General features: G+C 34.0%; 1 protein-coding gene across 1 annotated transcript; it reads right to left on the bottom strand.

Moving 5' to 3' along the window:
• Window positions 1-8,004: 8,004 nt before the first annotated feature.
• On the bottom strand, window positions 8,005-12,725 carry LOC123713570 (toll-like receptor 6). The gene has a single exon (XM_045667296.1). It carries the CDS (start codon window positions 12,552-12,554, stop codon window positions 8,529-8,531), a length of 4,026 nt encoding a protein of 1,341 aa, XP_045523252.1. The 5' UTR covers window positions 12,555-12,725; the 3' UTR covers window positions 8,005-8,528.
• Window positions 12,726-24,425: the final 11,700 nt, after the last annotated feature.

The raw sequence follows: 24,425 nt of genomic DNA, 5'->3' as shown, positions 1-24,425 counted from the left end.
AGACCATATCTACAATTACATTGGTTAAAATTCCTAAGAATTCTACTGAGGGGCGCATGTTTACCTAGATTGGTTAAGGACTGTGGAACGACAAAAGTATCAGTATGTCTTCTTCTTGCGTTGATTCTAGGCACTACGAAGTAAATCTTTTTTTTAAATATCTGGACAAATAATGTTTGTTACTATAGAGACGGTGTAATTTCCATATATAATCTGATAAGGCCTTATAAAGTCCACGTAAAGGCTGTGTTGCAGCAGGATTATATGTCAACATGTAAAATATTGTTTTAATAATTAAAAACCTGAAATTTGAGGTCCATTAACACCGCTCTCAACTTGATAGTCAGTAAGTTGATAATTAACTTATTGAACAAAATGACAATAATTGTTTTATCTAGAATCGAATCCAGGATCCGTCGTGGAAATTGGCTTACGCAGGGAGGTCGTTGCTTTCAAACATCTGGCGAGGTGTCCCTACGCCCTTTAAGTTGCATGACTTATGACGTCGGAATGTTAACACATCTCCAAATATTATCTTACAAACATTCTTAGCACGTTTCAAATTATCGCAAAATCCTGTCCTAAATAGCATACGTATAATAATTGTTGAAATATTATTTATAACCAAGAAATAAATGGTCATTTCTTTCACTTTTACAGGCACATTGAAAAAGTGTTCTGGTCTGAGAACAACTATCAAAGAAACTTAGAAGAGTTAATTTTTCTTATGCTATTACAATTTAATTTTTTTTTTCTTACGTGAGATTTTTAACGAATCCATAGCACTTCTTAAGCACTCCGAATGTCCAGTCAATTTTTGATTGTTACCATTTTCAAAGAAAATTTTATTATACATTGGATTATGTCATTACAATTTCATAAGATTGCTGATGTATTGGCGCACCATACATACACAAATTATCGTATATGAGTGTTTCGTTTCAGTTAATATTTTTTAAAGTAATGTTTTGGTTAAGTTTTTTTGAATAATCACTGAATTATAAAAATATAATATACAAGTCTCACCTTATTTTTCATTTAATATAAGGATAAAAGTAAATAAGTATGTTGGGTGTGTACACAATTAAATATAATCGCCTTTATTCGTTTATTTTATATATATTAAACAATGTAACCTGCAGTATGTAAACCTATAAAATACAAATTTTTTAAGAGTCATAATTATGAATATTCTGTAAGTTTTATAAGAATTAGATATAACATCGTACTTGCTATTAAGGACACACAGCGGAATCTTATCAGTGACTTAAAACTTTCTATAAAAAAAGCTCATATGAGTAATAGCGCGCAGATGTGTTTCTAAAGCATAGATCAAAATAGATGAATTCGGTTAAAAATAAGGGTTAGATGCTCGCCCTTAAAGCTAATAATTAAAAATAAACGTTATCTAAGATCTCGCCACCCAGGTAACGTTGCGGTTTGGCGGATGTTATTAAACTACTAAATTTAATTGCTACAAACAAGGATAGATGAAAACCCCCCTACAAATTCATAATTATTGTGTATAAAGTGAAGATTCGCCTAAAGAAAAATCATTGGTTTTATCATTCTTTTGCAAATTTTTAGTCTGTAGAAAATTTGGCACCTTCTTAATAGTTTGTCTGTTTTAATTTTATTAAAGACACTCCTTAACCCGGCAAATAATTAATTAATAATTACGGCATATTTTTTTTCAATATCTTTGTAATATACCGGCTGTTGCTCTGTGGTAATGTGGCTTTTCTGATGCTTAAGAAAATTAGTCTACTAGTTTTTGAATTTTCCAATGGATTTCTTCTATTTAAAACATTTTGTATTTTGTTTCCCTCCAGAAACCTTTTCTAACCGCTTAAGGCACATACAATATGCGATTATTAGTCAGCGGTATTTGTTCGTCTATTTAGTTTAATTAAGGAGACTTAACCCAGCTTATTACGGCTGAAATTTATTTTCAGATTATAATTATCTTTGAAATATATATCCCTGTTATCCATGTTCTTTTAGGCTTTACTGATGCTGAATTAAGAAAATTATTCTAGTAGTTTCTGGGTTTTTCAAAAATGGATTCTATGAATAAATGATACAAGAAGAAACACAGTCAACAAAAATATATTGCGTAAGTGCTTTAAATTTATAAAAATAATATTTTTTTTATAATATATTCGGACTATGTTATATGGAATGAATGTATTTTTTAAACCCGCTTATATTTGAGACAAAAAAATAGTTTAATAACCGTCGTCTTCAACTTTAGTTGTTTTTTTTTTTTTACAATGCCCCAAACATTTACTTACAATGTTTCCTTGTAATTTTAACTGTGTTTGCAATAAAAATTCGCGAAGTAATTTAAATGTAATTATTTGATTATGTTTTGCGAAAGGAGAGGTAATGACACATCCGTATTTTCTCGTTTGCTCATGACATTTGTGAAGATCGTAAAAACTAATTGAAAAATGCGGTTCTTAGTCATTTTAACGAATGCGCAAAATGCAAATTTTGATGATTTAAGGCCTGCGGCGTTCATTTCTCTAAATAACTAAAATAATGATTCTCAGAAACAAGTTCAAAAGCTAATATGTAAAAACTTTAAAAAATACATCCAACTCCAAAAAGTTCCTCATATATATAAAGAACAAAACACTGCGCTGACTTGACCTTAGATTTCAATAATTTCGTTGTCAGGCTTTTGTTTCTCGATTTGTTTTTCTCTTTTATATGTAGTGACCTATTCAGGTCATCAGGCTCAATTTTTGATACGTGATTACCTATGGACACTCTCAACACCAGAAGGCTCCTGAGTGGGTTGCTGGCCTCTTAAGAATTGGTATGCTCTTTCTTTAGGGGTCCAATTGGTTCGGACATACTTCGGTGGCCAGCTGGTTCCACATGGTGGCATGCGGCAAAAACAGCCTAAAAAACGCTCAGTTGTGGAACAACTGGTGATACGAGTGGATTTTTGTATTCTGCCTCGACGTCCGATGATGTAAAGGTCTAAGGCGCGCCGGTGTCCTCGCGGTGTTCTTCACTGCATGAGCAGGTGAAGAAAAGCTCATTTGTGATTGCGAAAGTCCAACAGAGTCAGAGTCTCATGCTTAAGCCACTAGGACAAAACTTAATAATATTCATAATATCCGTATCACGAAGCATGGAGCAGACATGTTTCATTTATCATTTTTCCTTATAGGCTTGTATATTACGAGTGTCATAAACAGAATGATACACTTGTCCTGTGTATGACAGAAGCTCTCAATTTTTGGATCTAAGATATTTCGATTTTATTATTCTCATTTTCCCTTTTTTTTTTAAGAATCCATTGGTGCACAGCCAAACGTCACTTTCGGCTTTTAGACGCCTTTAACCGCCTTAAGAATGCTTAAGCGTGGTTAGCGATATGATACATTACTCTCAATAATATTAAAAGGATTAATCATAATGAATACCTTTTTTCGGAGAATCGCAAGCAAGGTAAATCACATTGGAGATATTTTGTGTGATGACGAAAAGCTCGCTAGGCGAAACGTTTTGCTTTTATACCTAAATAATATGTTTTTAATTCCAACACATAAATAATATTTACAATTGTCTTAACCTACATTGTAATAATAATTATTATAAATTGTTTCTATTAAATGCATTAAATTAAATTAATTAATTCCATGTTATGTGGAGCAACGTGTAATCATTGCAGCTCCATACAAGCATCTTTATTACTTATTTTAAATATTTGGAACCACTAGTTCTTCTTATTGGTTCTATGCTGTTGTTTTGAGAACTGGCAGTGAAAACCAATTTAAATACTTTTAATAATTAACACTCACGTGTTCAATTGTTAAAAGTTACCTACATAAATCTAGATGTATGTATTAGCAGTAAGACCGACTGCTGCGCGCACTCTAGCAAAAGTACGAAGCGTACTTATAATTTAAGTCTTCCAAATACACCTTAAAAATTAATTCGACTTACAAAGTTACACCATGCAAACTATCTTAGCAACATGTATTTGTCTACCAATGTTCGTTCGTAATTATTTCCCGCAGCTGTTTCCGTTGGGTGGAGCCCCGAGTGTTTTTTTCAAAGTATTTCACAGTCATTGGTGGAAGTTTTGAGATATTATAAATTTAAATTCGCAGGGGTGTTGAACTTGAAGAATGTGGCGCATGTGCTAGAACTCGTTATGTTTTTGTTCCAATTTTTTTAGATAATATTAATTAGTGTTGCATAATACTGGAGACGCAGTAAGAATTTGAATTCCTCCGTCCATTACTGAATGAGGGGGAAATTTAATGACAGTTACATTTTTCTATTTCTAGCACTAATAGTTTACTCTGTGGCAAATTGTATAGATTTGTATTGTACTAGAAAGTGGAAAATAATATTAACAATTACGCGTAATTCTAACTCCGTTATCATAGTAACGTTTTACAAGAGGAGAAAACTTCGTTACGTAATACTTGAACTCTCCCTAACATGAATTAATTAATTTAATGAATAAAACATCTTATAAAAACAATTTTTAATTATTGTCATTACAATGTAGGTTAAGAAAATTGTAAATACTATTTGTGTCTTGGAATTAAAATATGGTTAGTGGTTGCAACTAATTATTGCAATGTATTTTTTAAAAAGCAAAACGTTTAGGCTAGCGAGGTTTTCGTCATCATACAAAATATTGCCAATGTAATTTGGTGCCTTGTTTGTTATGTTTTTGTTCCAATGTTTACTCTGTGGCAAATGACATAGATTTGTATAAATTCTAATGATAAAAGATGCGAAAGACAAAGTCAATACATCTTCTTGGTATATATTTATAAAATCTTAATCAATATCTTGTTAAGATGAACTTAGCGATTTTAATATATTTATAACTATACCGACATACAAGTAAACAATTCATTAGCAATCGTGGGCTTGTTATAAAACTTTTCAAAACACTAATCACTTAATTACGTCGTATTTTTGTCGTAAACGAATTTACTGGAATCAATAAAGATTAGAAGCATAATGGTCATTATAACTTTATGATTAGGCTTCTGGTTATGTTAATTGTTAATTTTTAAAAGCAAATTAATGTGTTATTTAAAATACATACGCCATTATTTATATTCTGGTGATACCGCTTATCCCATAATCTAAACCCATTAACCTACCAACCCGCAATTATTGTTGTGAATCTATTGTGTGACAAGACATAAATAATTTATAGAATAAAGCCCGACTGAGTATCTCGTTCTAGAACATGAAACTTACAAATGTAAGGTCCAATCACAAACAAGTCTTATAAATGATTAGCCATGAAATAAATTAATATTATTTTACTAAATCTATGTCATAAAAAGAGAGTCTGTTGATGGCAAATAAAAGAATACTTCAAGTAGACTTTTTAATTTTTATTTTTCTTATACTTTACTCCAAGTCACTTGAGATCTACTTTGAACTGTTAATAAGTATATTTATTCACCTGTTGTCAGCTAACCAACCTACATAGCCCACTCTAAGATGTCTCACTCAAAACTGTACATGTTTTATGAACATTCCAAGTTATGACAAGTATCTAATATATTATTTGTTTATAAAGTTATAACGGAGTTTTTATGGGCCAGACGTCCTACGCAGTTTTCTTTCTCTAATGCCAATCGCTGTAGGCTATAACAAACTTAAGAATTAGTTATCGGCCAATTACGTAAATTGAACCCCGTAATCCCGTAATGGGTGATGATCACTTATTTAATACGTGGCCTGAAATAATTAATGTTATACGCGGAATCGAACTGGTAATACTTATGCGTCACCTAGGCTAGCAGTCAAATTGGTGGATGTGATTTAAACTATAATCATGTTGTTTATGCAGAACTTTTCTTGATATGTATGGGAGCTAACAGAGAACTATTTCACGTCACACCAAGGAATCTGTGAGGCTTCTGACTTTATATAGGACACATAAACCAGTGGCACTACAACCTTTTAATGTCTGGACCTCAGATTGCTGTATCTGTTGCATGATCTATAGGCAATTAGGTGTTTTTGGGTTGCAAGCCTGTTTTCTCAGATTAAATGCGCACATAAACGGAAAATCTATTGGTGTACAGCCAGGGATCGGACCTACGACCTCAGGGATGAAAGTCGCACACTGAAACCAAGGCAAACACTTAGCCGTGCTTAAGGCTTTAAGCACGGCTCGATAAAGTACTCAGCGAACATTTACGAAACATGACCCGCTGTGTAAAAGAAATACAAATGCAAGATTCATTAAGAACTTGACCCGGTGACACTAACTTAATATTAGATTCTTGCAAATTACACAATGGCTCAATAATAAACCTGTCAGAGATCGATACAATCAAAGTTTGACCAATCGCTAAGAGACCGTTTATAGGGACATAAACGTTTATAGAATCATAAAGTAAGGAGCTATTGTTCAACCTACGCGTCTTCGCCCGCGTAACTAATCGAGACATTCCACTTTTTGTCTTCAGCACATAATCAATTGTCACCTCCGTGAACGAAGCTCTCGATGTCCCAAACCCATTTAAAACTGGTTTCGTATGGCGTCCGAGTATCGTATTGCAAGAAAAAAGGTGATGAGAGTATGGGTTGGTAATGTCGGCACAAATAGATGACCCCCGGTTCAAAACATGGCTGGAATCGATAGACACGATTTGAAAGAAAATACACGACATCGAGTCCGCCCGTATCATGTTACAGTCAATAATTAAGATATTCGCTGTCGTCGCTTCGATTTTTTCTAGCTATTAATTTTTACATCCTGACATTATTTTACCATTATTCTAATCAGCTATATTTGGTAGTAAGTTAACACACAAATATAGTATATACAATATTTTCAACCTACACAGTAATAATAATAAATAAACATTTATAAATAGATAATAACCGACTCGATGATAAAAGTCTTTCATCTAATTGATTTTGTTCCTATTAAATAGGAGACTCTTGGTCCTCCGCTTAGTTCAAGTACACATGGCTGATCAAAGATTTAAGTTGGCGCCTTGTAGATACCACCGTTGACCACAGAGCTGCTTCCTTAGCTCAACGAATAAATATCGCAATACTGCTGACAGAATTAAAGGTAGTGTCTACCTGGTAGTGTGTAGTGTCACAGGGACCAAATCTTAAAAAAAAAAATTAATTTTCCATTTAAATATTTAGGGGATCGCTTGAACTTTTGTTTTAAATTAAAACACAGATAATGTTTGATAAAAATATTTACTCTGATTTAGATTCAATTGATAACTTCAGATGCCAATCATTTCTGTAGTATAATAAAAGACTTCCTCACAATCTTCAATATATTAAATATCAGTTGTAGGGAATCGTTAAGATCCGTAGGTTTTAAAAAACTCAATTATTTTATTCATAAAAAATTCTGTAATTGAGAATATCATCTATTCTTCCATTATATATTGAACGTAAACTAGTTCCACCTGCACTAATGACTATTAATAAGATGTGTAAAATCGAAAAAATCTAAATCAATTACAAAATATTGATTGACTGAGTATTTCAACCAGTTACAAAAGCAATTTATTGTTATGTAAAAGTACCCTTTCACCTCTCAAATAAGAAGGGACATTTCAGTGCAATCTATAGTCAATTAAAGTTGTGTTTATTCATCGGTCAGATGATGATTTATAGTTTCTCAGCGGGCAACCGGCGCGGCGCGTGAGCACCGAACACTGTCGTGCCCGCTTTTAAAATTAAAACTTTAGGCCCTGCCGCGATCTTATCCAACGATCAATTTAGATAAAACAAATATTTATACATTAGACTATGGACAGGCAAATAAAGCGATTCAGTAAATCGATTATGACTACAGTTTTTTTACCCTGTCGCTACTCATTAAAATGATTTATGATGCGATAAGAAAAACACTGAATAAAGCCTAATCATGAAGCATTCAATCATTGGCAATTGTTATTAACAAGAGGAAATAAAAATATCAAATAGACAAAAATATTAATTTATTCATACTCTGCGTTTGGAAGCGTAATAAATACGTTTTATATAATTCTAGCTAAAATTACATCACAAATTATACTTACACCTAACGATGGCTATTTACAATTGACTAGGGTACAATTCAGTTCTTCGAAAGATATATCATAAAAACATTATCTATTTACATTATGTTTTATACACGTTCTCACTGATAACTATACAATATAATTTAAGCATAAGTACCTAAATCATCACAAGTTTATATACGGGAACATTTAGACTACCAGGAACTTATTAATAACATTAAAGGGAAAGTAAGGAATGTTTGCTTAACAGCTATAACTCAAATTAGGGCACAATATTTTCGTTGACATTACAATGCAGGTACAGTAATCGTATTATTAAATAAATGCATCGCTTATATAAAAATACCTTTAGGTATATAATACAAATTCTATAAATGCTGCGACACACTGTAGCTTTCAGCACCATTTTTTACAATTATTATTACAAAGAATTAATTTATCAATTATGTTACAGATTATTTATACACAATGAGATTATAAGACTAACTATACAAAATAAGTCTTTCTCATATTACCAGGGCGTGTGTTTGACATAGGTATTTGTTGTGCGGGCCTCAAGGGTCGCTCTTCGCATTGATGGTTATCTATTGAGACATAGCTATGGTGATGAGGCATTCGGTCGTCAGGGCGACCTTCGCTACTGGCTACTGAGCAAGTCTCGTCTTCAGTGCTCCGAGCTGACACTTCAGCGCTCGCACTGGTAGAGTGCATAGGGCTTGACATCATTAATATAGGCGGCGCCATCCCATACTTATACCATGGGTCATGAGAAGTGGGAGACGCCGTATACCTCAAATTTCCATGCCTATTGAAGCCTTCCCTATTCGCACATTTACTGTTATTCGCGTTATGAAGCGTCCGATTAGGCAAAGTCACATCCACATCAGGTAACCGAAAATTTAGCTTTTCCCAACAGTTCTTTTCGCCCCACACTATCACTGTACACGTTTTTAGCAACACTTTTAGGTCTGGGTCTATATTTATGGCACTTAAATCTGTCGTAACAAGAAATATGATTTTTTGTCGTCTATGCCTAATATTCACTGAGTTTATTGCACTCTGCACGGAGGCTTTAGCATCAAGCGTGTACCACTCTTGTTGTAAAAAGTTTATAGACAGCACAATTATTAGTCTTTTAGAACTTTCTGCAGCACTAACTAAACTATCACCGGATCGTCTCTCGATCATCTGCAAATCCCTATGTTGTAAACACAACGTGTGTCCCGAATTCTCGAGCTCGGAACTCACTGCACGAGTCACGAAGTCTTCGTCACGTTGATTATACACAAAGAAAGCATCGAAACGTTTATTCTTGTTGTCGTTCATGTCCCTCGGAGTTGAACTAAATACTCGAACTCCGTATCTCGAGTGCATCCATAACTTAAAGTCTTCCCTAAACATGAACAATAGGGCGCACATTAGTAAAAGTACAATAGTTATGATCAATACCGCTGCAATATATGGTATATAATTTTCTACGCCGTCATTTGATTCAATGAATAGCCGTTTTAAGTTTTCCGTTCCCGTTTCTACGGTGGTTGCCTCGGTTTTACATTCTTTAGCTACGGCGGCTATAGTTTTATTCATGGGCTGGCCGTGGGCAAAATAGCACATCATGTTATCGGTATCCTTTGACTTTTTTATAAGCCATTGATTCAACTGAGATACATCTTTACAATCACATACCCAATTGTTACCATCTACAGAGACACGCGTGCGCGGATTGTTGTCTGTAATCACTCGCCACGGCATGTAATCAACATACCCGTTATTGTCAAGGTCCAAGAATTCAAGAGAAGGCAAATAATTAAAGGTGTCATTCTCTATTACTTTAATTCTGTTACTGCTCAGGTACAGTTCGTTGAGATTTTGAAGCCTTGTAAATTGAGTATTTCGTAGCACTTCTAAGTTATTATTCTCTAAGTGAAGAATTCTCAGCGATTCGATCCCGTTAAATGTTTTATTCTGAATAGTATTAACGTTGCTATTGTTTAAGTAAAGAACTTCTAATTTCTTTTTCCCAATGAATACGTGGTTTCCCAAGTCTTTAAGCTCGTTTCCGTCCAAGTATATTTCGGTTGCGTCCATTGGTATTTGTTCTGGCACGTGATCATAGCCGGCGCTCGAACAATCTACTACGTTGGAGTTCCAGGTAAGATCGTGATAACACGTGCACTTATCTGGACAAGTCATCTTACAATCACAGGCATCGAAGTCACAACAATGGCAAAGAGTAAAACAGTGAGATTCGTACTCGCATAAAAATTCCGACGATTTGACTTCTAGTAAAAGCATATCGAATTCGCTCCGAGAATGAGTTAGAGAGCATCTTACACTTTCTAAATCCATTACTCTGGGGCGTTGTCTAGCGTCACTTAATTGGTTAATTCTCTGTAACCACTCCATTGTACAATCGCATTGAATCGGATTCTCACTGATATAAAATTCAGGCAAATCCTTATCTTCCGGAACTGGCGATATCGCAAACGCACCGATATCTAACGTTGTTATTTTATTTGAATAGAGCATGACTTTATTAAGATTGTATTTTTGGAGAAAAGTTCCGGGATTTATTTTCTCTATGTGGTTGTTATTGATTGCAGCAGTTTCAATACTACTCGGAAATGAGAACTCGTCTATATTCCTTAATTTGTTGAAACTAACGTCTAACATTTTTACATTACATGTCTCTTTTACCCCATAGGTATCTTCAAGTCTTTCTATTTTATTTTCATGCATGTCTAACCATTCAAGGTTGGTAGGTATGTGGCTATAATCAAACCAAAGTAATTCATTGTTAGACACGTTTAACCAAACAAGAGGTTGCGTGTTCGTGAATATACCCTTTAAGTCTACTAATTTATTGCCATCGAGTCCAATAGCTTTTAACTGTAAGTTCGATGCGAAAGCGCCATCATCAATTTGATCAATGTTGTTTGAGGCCAAATTTAAAATCTGTAGGGAAGGCAAAGCAACAAATGTATCTTTCGATATCTTTTCAATTTTATTGCCCACAAGACGTAATCCATATAAATCATCCAATCCTTCAAAGTGTGTTGTTGACACTTTAGTTATTCTGTTCATGCCCAAGTCCAAAGAAGTTAAAAATCTAAGCGTTTTTATGGCTTCCGGTACTTCTGATAACTGGTTGCCACTCAAACCTAAGTCATGGAGCTTAGTTATATTCTCAAAGGACCGCATATCAACTTTTGTAATTCTGTTCCCATCAAGAAACAATTGATTCAAAACATATAAGTTTGAAAAATGATTTGTGTCTACCTCAATGATATTATTGTGCGCTAATGAAAGAGAATGTAGATTTTTCAAATTAGAAAACGCACCGTCTGCTATTCGCGCAATATTATTAAACTCTAAACTCAAAAATTGCAGGTTATTTAGGTCTTGAAATAACAGGGCGTCGATTTTTGTTATTCTGTTATGGGACAAGTTTAAAACAATCAATCGAACTAAGCCGGAAAACGTGTCTCTGTTGACCCACTCACTTGTCAGTTCATTGAAAGACATGTCTAATATTTGTAACTGATCTAATCCTTCCAACAATCCAGGAGCGAGAACACTTAAAGAGTTGTTATTCAAGTATATTTGTTTAATATCTCTTGACGACTGAAACATTTCAGGAGGCAAGCCAGTCAAGGCGTTTGTTGACAGATTAAGAATTTGCAAATCACTTAATCCGACAAAGGCGCGGTCCGCAACAGAAGATATTCTATTGTTTTGTAAAAGTAACTTCTGAAGCGCGCGTAAACTTGATAAACCATTATCTGGTAAAGCACTAATTTCATTGTATGACATGTCCAGAGTTTCCAAGACTGTGTTGCAAGATTTTCCAGGAGCTGTCGGGCCATTTCCCCAGTCCGAAAAACCCAAATTTGATATGTCTTGTAAACGGTTTTGCGTAATATTCAGCTCTTTCAAATTATACAGAGGGCAGAATATTTCAGATGGTAAGATCCAGATGTTGTTATCTCCCAGGTCTAAATATCTTAAGTCTGTTAAACCTCTGAAGGAATCACGATGAAACTCCATAGACATTGCTGACCAATCCGTATTATGTGTACGAATAGTCAAGCTTCGTAGCGCACTAAGCGGCGATAAAACGGCGGAAGGAACATATCTTATTTTACACGACTCTATTCTCATTTCTCTTAAGTTGTGGAATCGGGAAAGAAGTTCGGTTCCTTCCTCTTTCCTTCGGCCGACATCAAGCGAACTTTCGAAGAGGAGAACATCAGTACAGTGGAGATCTAACGCAGTGATGCGTTGTGCTTGTGAAGTACTAAGTCCGGCTAACAGGTCCGTGGCGCCTGCGGCGGTGCGCAAGGAGCACGCAAGTTGTACCCGTGTGGGCTCACCCGCGCCGCCTGACACTCGCTGCCACTCGCACTCCTGGGGTGCCTCTGAAACTCGGCTCGTCAAAGACGCTGCACTTACACTCGAATGCACGCAGCACCATCCCACATAGCACAAGCTTAACAATCCGAGGGATAACATGTTTGTATCCTCACTTAAACTGTCACAAATTATAAAGTCACTTTTTGATACCGGCACATTTCTAAGTTATATCCAGCTGCGTGCGGAAACTTTACAAAGTTCACGTTAAACTTGTTTCGTAGTACGACTCATAACGGCTCGGGTGCGATACAGAACGCGACAGCACCACTCTCGCGGAGGTCTAGGGGCCGACTGAGTGACGGCGTGCATTCAGCAACTTGACCGACCGGCTGGCAGCATGCTCCCCGCACTGACGCTCCTCCCCCGACAGAGAGGTGCGATGCTTCTCCCTCGCTCCTAACAAAAGTTCACAACGGCAACAAGTTGCTCACCGCGAGATTGGCATGAACAGGAGCGCGCTTTTATAAACATGGTAGTGCTTGCTTTGTTTGTTTTGCGTTCATCATAAAAATTCTATCGCATAATATTATTATGCGTAATATCGTTGCTGACATGAATGAAAATTGTGCAACCTGTATTTAATTACGAGCTCTACATCTTATAGAACATAAATTACAGACATAAAACTTTATAAAGTTAATTATAGCGTATGATAGTGGAATTATATTAAAATTTCTTTAGGAAAGTCGGTATTATAACTAATAAGATAGTAAATTCTTTAACGATTTAAATTTTAAAAAAGTTATCTTTTACACGCTAGTTACATTGCTAATTTGGTGATGTGGTCGTCGTTTTAGCCTTATCAGCATTCCCACACCTTACGACACGAAAATAGATTAGTGCTTATCTATATCCGTACAATATTTACCATTGGAGTAGGTCAGGCGACATGTTTCCTGCTGTTTCCTTTTGTCTACCTGTGACGCATTCTAGATAAAACTTATCACCGAGATCCTGTCAAAATATGTAATGACGTCATCAGGGAGCTTAAGATTAAGCCTTTATTTAAGTGCATATTATAGGTTTGTGTTATTCTAATGTAAATATTCTGATTTGAGTTTCAGCTACAAATAATTAAGAACGGTTTCACGAAGCAGGCTGTTTGAAAATGTAAGTACCTAATTTTCGTAAAAAACATAATTAATATTTCTGGAATGGAATTCGTTTAATTTAAAAAAATAATTCGATATGAATTTTTATACAGGTTACGGTAAAATTTTCCCTTCTAAAACATCTACAATACACACGCGAAATTATACCGAACATTACTAGCACTGGCAGAGTTTTTAATATTGTACGTACAATGCCGCATTCATGAGGACTTCATAAAGGCTTTCGGAAAATATAAAAAGCCATTTTTAGTTCTCGTCGGCTAAACATAAAAAGTACCGCGCAATTATCAGATGAACGATTGGAATTCAAAAATTTGTTGAGCACCGGAACTACATTACACATTCGATTCAAATCGATCGCGAATTTCAAGAGTGTGCTTATGTCGTCTACAAGAATTTTTACATACCACAGTTGATATGGAATGCCTGAACCAAATAATTGATATTTGAAATAGACTGGAAAATATACTGTTTAATAAATAACTCAAAATAAATTCCAGTCAACGTTCGGCCAAATTATATAAAAATTTGGTAACATGATATGATTGTTTCATTCGTTACAGCAGCGCCATCTACCGAGGACGTTTTACACAACAACATATTTTAAATTACAGCGTGGGTAATTCATATGTTTAGCAATGTTTCAGGTTATATATTCGAATATTTGAACTTTTTATTTAATAAGTCATATAAAAATTAATATTGACTATTATTCGTTTTTAATTCAAACGATGTAACATTTGGAGTAAGCAAAATTTAAAACAAATATTTATGCAATTAAAATAATAAATAACCCAGTGTTTGATACAATAATAATTCTTATAAAAATACATGTACTTCAATACATTGTTTGAGTTTAGACAAAAATTTAGTTAAATAAAGGGAAAAATAAATGCACTCAATTCTAGTATATTATGATTGGTGCACGTTTAATGTAGGTACAAATTATCATGTTGATAACCAATGTTTTAAGATCAGGTGATGGTGTCTGTCAGGAAGCTGTAAATCTTAAGACAAAGCACTCATCTGTAGACTGAAAGACCAGTTTTGGTGACCTTCACTTGACTTAGCTAGAAATTCTTAATTAAACTTTTAAAAATAGAAATCAAAGTAAACACACGATGGTACTGGATATTAAAAATTAATATTTTCATTTGTATTGCTTAACGTTTTTTATGAAAAGGAAACGTTCTTTGGGTACGAAATTAGAAATACCGGAACTTAGGGTCGTTCATTAGAAGTTAAAGGTTACTTTAAAGATGTCTATATATCTATAACGTATGCATAAACGTGTAATCAACATTATTATAAATGAATATAAGTAATACTCAACCAGATATAGACACAACACTGTGTTTTACGACTTTCAATCAAACCCCTATCGGACCAAATTATGTATGTGATTGTTCAGCATAATAGAAAATGGCGCATTTAACTGTTCTTATACATAAAATCGTCTTCAATCCTATACGCTACATACAAATTCTTGACAGACTTAATCGATTTGACTAATTACGCCGTACACGTTCGTACGTATTAAGTGCTAATTGCGCACATAGAAATAACAAAATGGCGTTTACAGAGGGTTTATTCAGATGATGCCTTACGCAACACCACTATTTTTCTTATATTGTAAGATTTGTAGTCGAGCTCCTCTCAAAGTGGTCGCCGTTAAGTGGAACCACTGAAAATATTTAATCTACTTTTTACGACCACAGCATCCTGCTTTGTTCGAGTAAGTTTTCGTACTTTGATGTTACTATAAATCAAAGAAGTCTTTTGTTTATCGTTTATCATCCTGTTGAGGTGCTTGTTTTTAATCCACATTAACTCAGTGATTTCATTCAATATGTTTTATAATAATTTAATTTCTTACTGATATGTTGGGCGTTATTGAAGAAAGTGATAAAAATATTTTTATGTAAATATATTATATATAGAAGGCTAGCGGAGGTTTCTAGGACTATCACAAAACAATTTTTACTGCGCCGAGACTCGACCCGACTTCCTTTTGCAATAATCACTCAGCCCAAGGTAATACAAGTCTAATGCTACTAATATTACGATATTATAAATATATCGCGTTTCTACAAAGTATGAAGGTGCAGTTCAGTTGTTTTTCCGCCGTATTCGGTGATAGATGCACAGGTTGCCCTTCAGTTTCAATCAATTTTTTAAAAGGCCGGCAACGTACTCGCGAGCCCTCTGGCATTGAGAGTGTCTATGTGCGGCGCTATCACTAAGTTTTATAAAAAAAGCAGTCCACACAACCTTTTTTAGGTCTACACCTCAGATTTCTGTACTTGTTTCATGATCATTTGTCAATCTAATAGTGCCTGACACACGCCGTCGACTTTTTGGGTCTAAGGCAAGCCGGTCCTCATGATGTTTCCACCACCGTTCGAGTGAATGTTAAATAGACAGAAAGTCCACTGGTGAAGAACTGAGGATCGAACCTACAACAGCAGGGATGAAACTAGCACGCTGAAGCCACTAAGCCAACGATACTTTATTATAAAGAAGAAAGAGTCTTAACGAATTAACTCAAAAGCTGTATTTTCAAAAGATCTTTCCCTTTCCTTCCCAGAGAACGTAACGTAATTATTTACAAGATGTAAAAAAAAATACATCCAGACATGCGACGCACCAAATATTTCGTAAAACGTATTTTTATTATCTGTATAATATTGTTAGAAATGAAGCCACGAATGGTGAATATATACGCGCTGAATTTGTATAAAAATACACTTTGTAAATGATTTTAGCTGATCTATATTCCAGACACCTTTTGAATACTAAAAGCACGTCTTTTGTTTTCTTAACAAGCAATACATTTTCTTTTGTTTCCATTAAAGTCATAAATATTAATCAACGGATGCACCTCATTAAATGGGCTTTGTCATAACGGTTTAGTGTTGCCAGACTAAAGAAGATTTTTTAAATTACAACACTTAGAAAAACATATATACTAAGTGTACGGTTCCTGGATCATCGGGGTGCTTTAGACATGGTTTTATTTTTACTTTATAATTAACCACTCGCGTAACAATAGAATATATGGAAAAATAATAAAATGTTGTAAAATATAACTAATGAATGCAATGCAAACTGTTGAAGAGAGCGTATAAAACTAAGAAAGTCTAAGTGAGCAAGTATAGCCTTGGCTCGTACACTGAAGTTATTAATATAGATACGCAAATTTAAAAACCAATAAAATAATCATAAAGTTAAATTTCAACAACAACGCTGCATAGTTTTCGTAACCATCGCGAAATAACAATGTTACCATGGCAACCGATATAACCACAGCAACCATATAAAACCTTGATAGATTACAAAACTTTGACTGTTTTTTCAATAACTGTAATTTAATTTTCATTAACGACACCATTGATGCATCGGAAACATGTGATTTTGATCACCATAACTAACCACATTACGAGTCAAATCGATTCCCGCCAACTGTCGCCATTATCTGTCGATAAATGGGGATGCAAAAAACGCATCGATCTTTCTCCATTCACGGTGTCATGTGTACGAAATCCCTAAAGAGCCATAGATGTCAAAATATTTAGTATCAGTTGTGCTAATGGCGGTTTGTAAAGCATTAAGGACCCATTGTTGTGCATTGTTGCCAAATGTGCATTATGACCATACAGTTTCGATATATACTACCTAAAATTACACACATTATATGAGCAGCCTTTACTCTTGGCTTTGGATTTCTGCAAGACACACTCTTATAAGGGCAACATTAAATGTCGTGTGTATCACTGTGATATGTTTAAAAAGTATTTTTTCTGGAACACAGCAAACGGGCAAGAGGAACCTCATGCTAATTGATACAATCCATGGACACTGTCGTTACCAAAGGCCTTGCGAGGGTATTGCCGGCCTTTTATGATTTGGTACGCTCTATTCTTACCCTAAGTCGTTTGGAATTATTTTAGTGGGCAGCTGGTTCCACATAGAGATGCTGTGCGGCATGAACTGCCTTCAACACTCAGATGTCGAGGTGATACGGGTTATATTTCGCATTCTGCCTCGACTTCCAATGATGACTAATTATTGGACTATATATATATAAGATTCTCTTAATTTCACCGTAAGCAAGTGATAGTTGAGTTTGAAACCACAAGAAGGTTAAAAATCGCATAATTATTATAATAAAAGTCTTCTGCCACAGGAAACAAACTTGTTAAATTTGTTTTAATTTTCTATTTATCAATTTTTAATTGTTATTTTTATTAATATTGAGGTTAAGAAAATTGTAAATACTGTATATTTGTGAGTTGCAAATACTTTCTATAAACATTTTACATAACAAGATTTAGAAATTAATAAATATACATTAATTAATTTAAAAAATCCAAATCAATTACAAAACAAGACAACTGCCACAGGGAACAAACTTTTAATCTTCTATTTACCCTTTTTAATTATTATTATTATTAATAATTAATAATCAAATATACAGTATATTTGTGTGTCAATCAATATTATATTAAAAAAGCCATTAACACAAACATGATTTCGATTATACAAAAGTTCATTTAGATGACAAAAAGATTCGATCTCAGGATACTTGACGAAATTCGAATTGTAATGCCATTATGATTAGCATTATTCGGTTAGGCCTATTAGGAGGGGCAAATTCCAGTCCACAGATAAAACGAATTTGGCCAATTCAACAATTCACGATTTTTTTAACAAGACATCTGTGCTGAACATACGACTTAATCGCGTTAGTTCCGGTAAAAGTTTTGTAAAGCCTCACTGCGGAATGGTTTGTTTAGGTATTTTTTTAATGACAAACTCGATTTAGAGTGTTATAATCGTGGTTCCGTACTGTACGTTATTGTAAAGCTATATCTATATATTCTAGAATATGTTAAAGAACTATAGAAAGCGGATACGCTGCCTATAAGGAGAAATTATCAACGTAGACCAAAAACCAAAAGTTGCCGCCTTTGCCAAATTAAATTATTATTTGTAAGTAATTTTAATTTAAGAAGTAGTATAGTTAAATAGTAATAATCCAGTGGCGCTATAACTCTCTATGGATGGAGGCCTCATCCATTCCTTTGTTAGTTTTTATTTCATAGACAAGTAGGTAATCTGCCTGTTATTGTTTTTTGGATGTTAGACATGCCGTTTTCCTCACTGTGTATTCAATCACCGTACGGAAACGCTTCATTTGGTATTATTATAAATTTAACACATTATAAGTCATATAGTTTAAGATAATAACGTAGATTTTCGTCAATTTCGTCTGATTTTGGATGACATGTAGTTAAATCATTTATTACATTACATAAGGCAGAGGCAATTGTAAACAACATCGTGTTTGATACACGTAAAGCTTTGTCTATCTTAATTTGGGAAGTAAAAAACTACTAAGTAGAACGTATCTGCTCCAAAACTATAATATATTATTTTAAAAGTAGACAGCCCATTTTAAATAAAACAGCATTAGAAAATAATTCGTTTTTAATATCGCATTCTAAAGATAATCGTTTAAGTACCACTTTTATACATCAGAGGAACCCTAAGCCATACTGATAGTTTAAATTTATGTTGGGATTTTAATAAATAATTATATACACAAAATGTATAAACATTGAGCAGAAAGTTTTTATTTTCTCCCACATTTTATAGATCTGGTTAATCCGGTCGGTTTTGTCACGGACGCTTAGATGCTGCACTAAATATGAATCTTTACGCTTTTTCGTTGACATTAATCACAAAACTCCGGGTGATTTATGTAACAACAATCCGGATCGGTGTTAAGTTTTACCGCGTCACTCGGGAGTTTAGTCTAAGTTTAAAGGTCAAGCACGTCAACAAAAGAGGCCTTATGCGTTTTATAACCACAGAGAATAAACCGTTTCATAACTTTTTGAGTGACCGCTACACGTGTCGATGTTAGGAAATTATTTAAAAAAGGAACAAAGGAAACCCTTATTGAGCGGAGTAGCTTTTCAAATAGTTCGTAATTTAAACTTCACGGCTATGAATGTAAATTAGTCATAACAAGTACATTTTAAGAAGAGAACTCCGTTGTTCGGTAAAAAATACATTACACTAATTGCACGCCCTTTTGTACCTCATATCTAAAACAATGGATCTAAAGGCTTATTTGGTACCAAAGTTCGTTCTTACATACACAATTTAACAGGGCCTCTCGCAAGTTGACTTTGCGTCCACCAAGAAAACGTGACAGACAAGTTTTTTCTATCAAAGTCAAGCTATAATATATTGGCTTTCCTAGGTAACCATTCGTAATGCTCTTCTTGGACTGGGAGATTTACCGGATGTAGTAAGGGCGCCAGATGGAATAAGCTGCTGATTGGCAGGCTTTGCTTTAGTCCAATTGATGTTCAAATAATTCGAGTAGCAACTTTCATCTAGTTGTACACGGAAACGCTCGGATATGGGACAGCGGACATCGAGAAATACCTTCATATGTTACGTTCTCATGAAACATAGCTTTAATATATAGAACATTGAAACTATTATGAAGCATTGTTGGACCCACACGACGTGTTATCTACCAATCGGTAAAGTACTGTATCAAAGTTTGAAACAAACAGGTCCGCCTCGGGCAATAACAAGTTTAGATAAGTGATAAGCATAATAGCTCGGTTCAATAAAAAACATGGCACATTGATTCGGACGCGTAGAACAAATGAGTGATGAAAGATTGACAGCTTGATATGACTACAGTGATTGGCTATTATTAATCCGTTCATAAATATTGCAAAACTTATGTGGTAACAAGTCACAGACTATATTGAAATTAATTATTACGATTTATTTATAGTCAATACGTGTTTATAAATTGTCTCCGGACTGAGACATCATTGACCATTACGATTTCAGTCTCATATAATGTAACATATGTGTGAGGATTCGCTTTATGTAGACCGCTGACGTTGTTCCACCAAAAGGTAGGCCAAACCTAACCTAACCATAAAACGCTTTACGAAATGAGTTGAGCCTGGATTGCCCTATGGATAATGGCTTCTAGGACTAGTTCAGAAGCGTGTTTTCAATCATATCCTCAATAATTATTTTATTTAAGTTTGCTAACAAAGTTGTTAGTAGACGTACAGAGAAAGAGTAAGTTAGAGTCATTAAAAATTCAAAATCATTTATTCATATAGGCAACATAATGTACACTTATGAACGTAAAAAATATATATATGAAATGCTTCTAATTTTACTAGCAGTTCTCAAATCAAGGGCGTAGAACTAAAGAGAAGAATATACAATAAACTCTCCGCTACTCTTCTTTAATTAATTACCCAATAGCAAACTTTGTTATTACTCAATATGTGGTTTTTGTAAATGAAATAGTAGCATCAATTGCGTCATCGTGCATATTTTTATAGGCCTTTGTCGGCAAAGTTCATATCAAATGATATAATTAAAACCCGAATCAAAATATTCAAAGTCTGATGCCTATGTCAGTGACCGGTTTTGAATGAACTTTTTCAGTCTCGATTTGTGAGTTCTTGCTTTGTGGTTGAAAATTAATGATTTTTTGGTCAGTGCAGTGAGTACAATGGGCCCAGTGACAATGGTGCCCCGCTGACGAAGATATTGACGGTAGGGACTACCTACGCTCCTTGTACTTTTGTCCCAAAGAATTTTGGGCACGTCATGGACGAAGTATATTTCATCCCATTTTAATTTTTAATTGAACTACTTCAAGAATCAAGATTCCATCATATTTTTCTATTAAAAAGGTATAATCATTCTAACTATTAATTAACGGCAATCTTCATACAAGAGTACAAGAAGACTTGGATACAGGCATAGCAGAGGCCGGTCTACTTACAAGATTTTTATTAAGATTGGAAGAGTATTTTTACTTCCATTTGGTTTTGAAACCATATCACAAACACAGTTCTTATAGTATAAATGCAAATATCTTTTAAAACCTAACACATTTATCGCTTTTCATACCAGACCACAGACCACTAAATAGGGGTGGTCCAGGGTCTGTTATGACCACATTACAATTTAAGCCAGAAGGTCTTTGTAAACAGGCTCATTGTGACCTCACAATGTCGTTAGATTTATGGCGCTCCAATATAATTTCATTAGTATTAACGGTGTTTATAAATGTATGACCACAATTCGATTGACGACACTGTCCGTTGTTATAGGCAATAAATCGAAGGGATTATCTTGTCTGGGTCGTGATTAGGCACCATCGGCGATGGGCAATCTGTACGAGGGAAAGTCGAAAATTAAATGGCATAAGCCCATTCAATGGTTGAAATAGAGGCGATGATAAATACTACTGTGATTAATGTATTGGCGTCGGATATCGTTAAACACCTTTTGTATTGTAATTTCAAATGAGGAAAGTCATTCGTTACAGTGTCAATTAATAAAATCTATGTGCGAATTTCGTTTACATTTTGATCATATATAAACATTTATAGACAATATGTTGTTACAAGTGTCTACGAGTATATAAGCAGGTTTAGTACAAAGACCTCATTTTTTTTTTACTAACAACATAGTGTTGTTTTCTTTGTGATAAATTCAACTAAAAATTATACTATAATTGCGTTTGTTTCCTGTCTTTAGACAGATGAAATAGATCAACAACGTAAGAAAATACAAAATACATTTTCTCTGGATGAATCAGGATTCATGTTGCGTTTCACGAAGATATATTGAAATGACCAGCAAACGTGGTTTGGTTTTAAGACTCGATTCAACTAGCTACCACTTGGTTGTTATTACATTAATCCTAATGTAATTCCTTTATATGTAAGATAATCTCGAATAATGGTTTCAGTGGTCATGTTAGCTACACATATACATATTATAAAAAGAAAACACTCAGACAATATATAAAGGCAAAATTAATAGAAATAGAAGAAAACTGAAATTGAGCAAACTACAACTTAAGACTTTAAAGAAAAAATAAATTGTTACTACTGTTAGATAAAGTTAATGTCCTCTCGTTTCGTAATATATTTCCTTACACCCTCTTCGGTAAGGTGGGAATGTCATCTTCATAAATTGTATTATAGCTAGCCAAAAATTCGAAACATTGGTGAATATATATCACGTTCTTACTAGGCACATTGTGGTAGGTTGAATTTGTTGCTGAACGAATTATGATATAAAAGTTCTATTTTTATTTTCTCTAGTTATTTTTTTAGGAAATATATAGTTGTAATTAAATATAGGAAAGTATATATACTACTCATAACGAATCGGCTTTTTCTTCTGATCGGCTTGTCATCTACGTAATAATAAATATTTTCAGGTATCTCTTATTTATACATTTCTTTTCAGAGTTTTGTTCATGTTAATTTTACTATTTTCTCATCAACCAATTTTGTTAAAAAGATTTCATCTTTGTTTATAGTAACTAATTATAATATTATTATGAAATTTCCATAAAAGTAATTGTCGTAGTTTTCAGTAGTAAAACTTTCAATTAGGTTTTTAAAACATTAAAATTACATTATGTAAAAACTTAACGTCATTGCTTTAATTATCATGAGTCAATCCTTATTTAATACGCCATTAAATTTAACAACAATTGCTTTTTAGTGGTTTAGTGGACATTGTGGACATCTTTATGTTGATATGTTTGTGTCGTTAAGATAACCATTTCTACATTTCAAACTAGAGCTGTGAATGACTCGGGAGGTATCACAGGGTGCATTAGCATAACTCAAACCTTTACTATCAACTTCGTGCATTTGTAACTTAGCGCTGTTACATAAAACAAACTCATACATTATAGGCAAAGACTATTTAGTCCTTGTGCAAGTCTTGATCGAGAAGTATTGTTTTGCTGTCTATAAAGAATGGAACTTGGCTCATATGTCTGTGTATCTTAAAAGATAGCATAATTATGATACGATTTATCCTATATATGCTTTTGCACTATGAATAATGCCAAACAATTTTTTATTGTTGGTAAGAACGGACCACTACTTGCCATGAGAAAAAATATTGAAAATGATCTATTCTTTTCGTAGTAAAATGAGACATATAAAAATGAACTGTCAATATCTGTATAGACTATGACTTGTCAAGTAAGGACTGTTTCTAAATCTGATTGACTGACACGTTATTGTTTATTAATAAAAAAATATTTAGTTAGTAGTTTAGTATTTCCCCATTTTAAATTGTATATGCAGCGATACCAGGAAATTAGGACCTCCCCTGAAATGGCCATGATCATTACATTAAAAATGAAAGTCAAAATGTTTTTTACATACCCAGGTGTGTTATCTTAAACATTACAATATTGGCCAACACAAGGGACCACACAGTATTACAAAGGACATCGTTTGCCGGTTAGATTCCGCTCTATTGTCAATGTCAAAACAAGATCGGTTACAATAAATCTTATTAAAAGTTAAGCCTCACGCGCTATTCATAGACATCTTTGATATATTCTAAGGAATTTTTGTTTACAGTAAACCACGGATATTGCTAGCTTTTGTGGTTTATGCATCTGCTCATTCTGGCGTTAATAGACCGCGATATCTATAGATGTTATTTATGATCATATTTTAACATTAGACTCATAATTAAAACTCACCTTAATTAATGATTTTAAGCTTGTCCGGGATTCCGCTTTAAGGCAAATATCATTATAACCCATAATATAAAAGGTATATTCAAATTTTATATTATTTATGTTATTACACAAAGCTCAAGATTTCTGAATCAACTTTACCTAAAACATTTGGGATAAACAAAATAAGTCGGATGTCGGTTAAAAAGACAAGAAGATCGTTTATTTTTATAGCCACAATTGTTGTTTTATTTCACAATAAGGAAGAGTTCTATGTACATGTTTTTCAGGTAC

This window comes from Pieris brassicae, chromosome 8 (genome assembly GCF_905147105.1).
Source record: "Pieris brassicae chromosome 8, ilPieBrab1.1, whole genome shotgun sequence".
Taxonomy (NCBI): domain Eukaryota; kingdom Metazoa; phylum Arthropoda; class Insecta; order Lepidoptera; family Pieridae; genus Pieris; species Pieris brassicae.
The sequence above is the reverse complement of the archived record's forward strand: the minus strand, read 5'-3'. Positions and strand labels throughout refer to the sequence as shown.

What these genes read in the sequence shown, in the direction of transcription:
- LOC123713570 (XM_045667296.1), bottom strand. Translation starts at nt 12,554, where the DNA reads ATGTTATCCCTCGGATTGTTAAGCTTGTGCTATGTGGGATGGTGCTGC.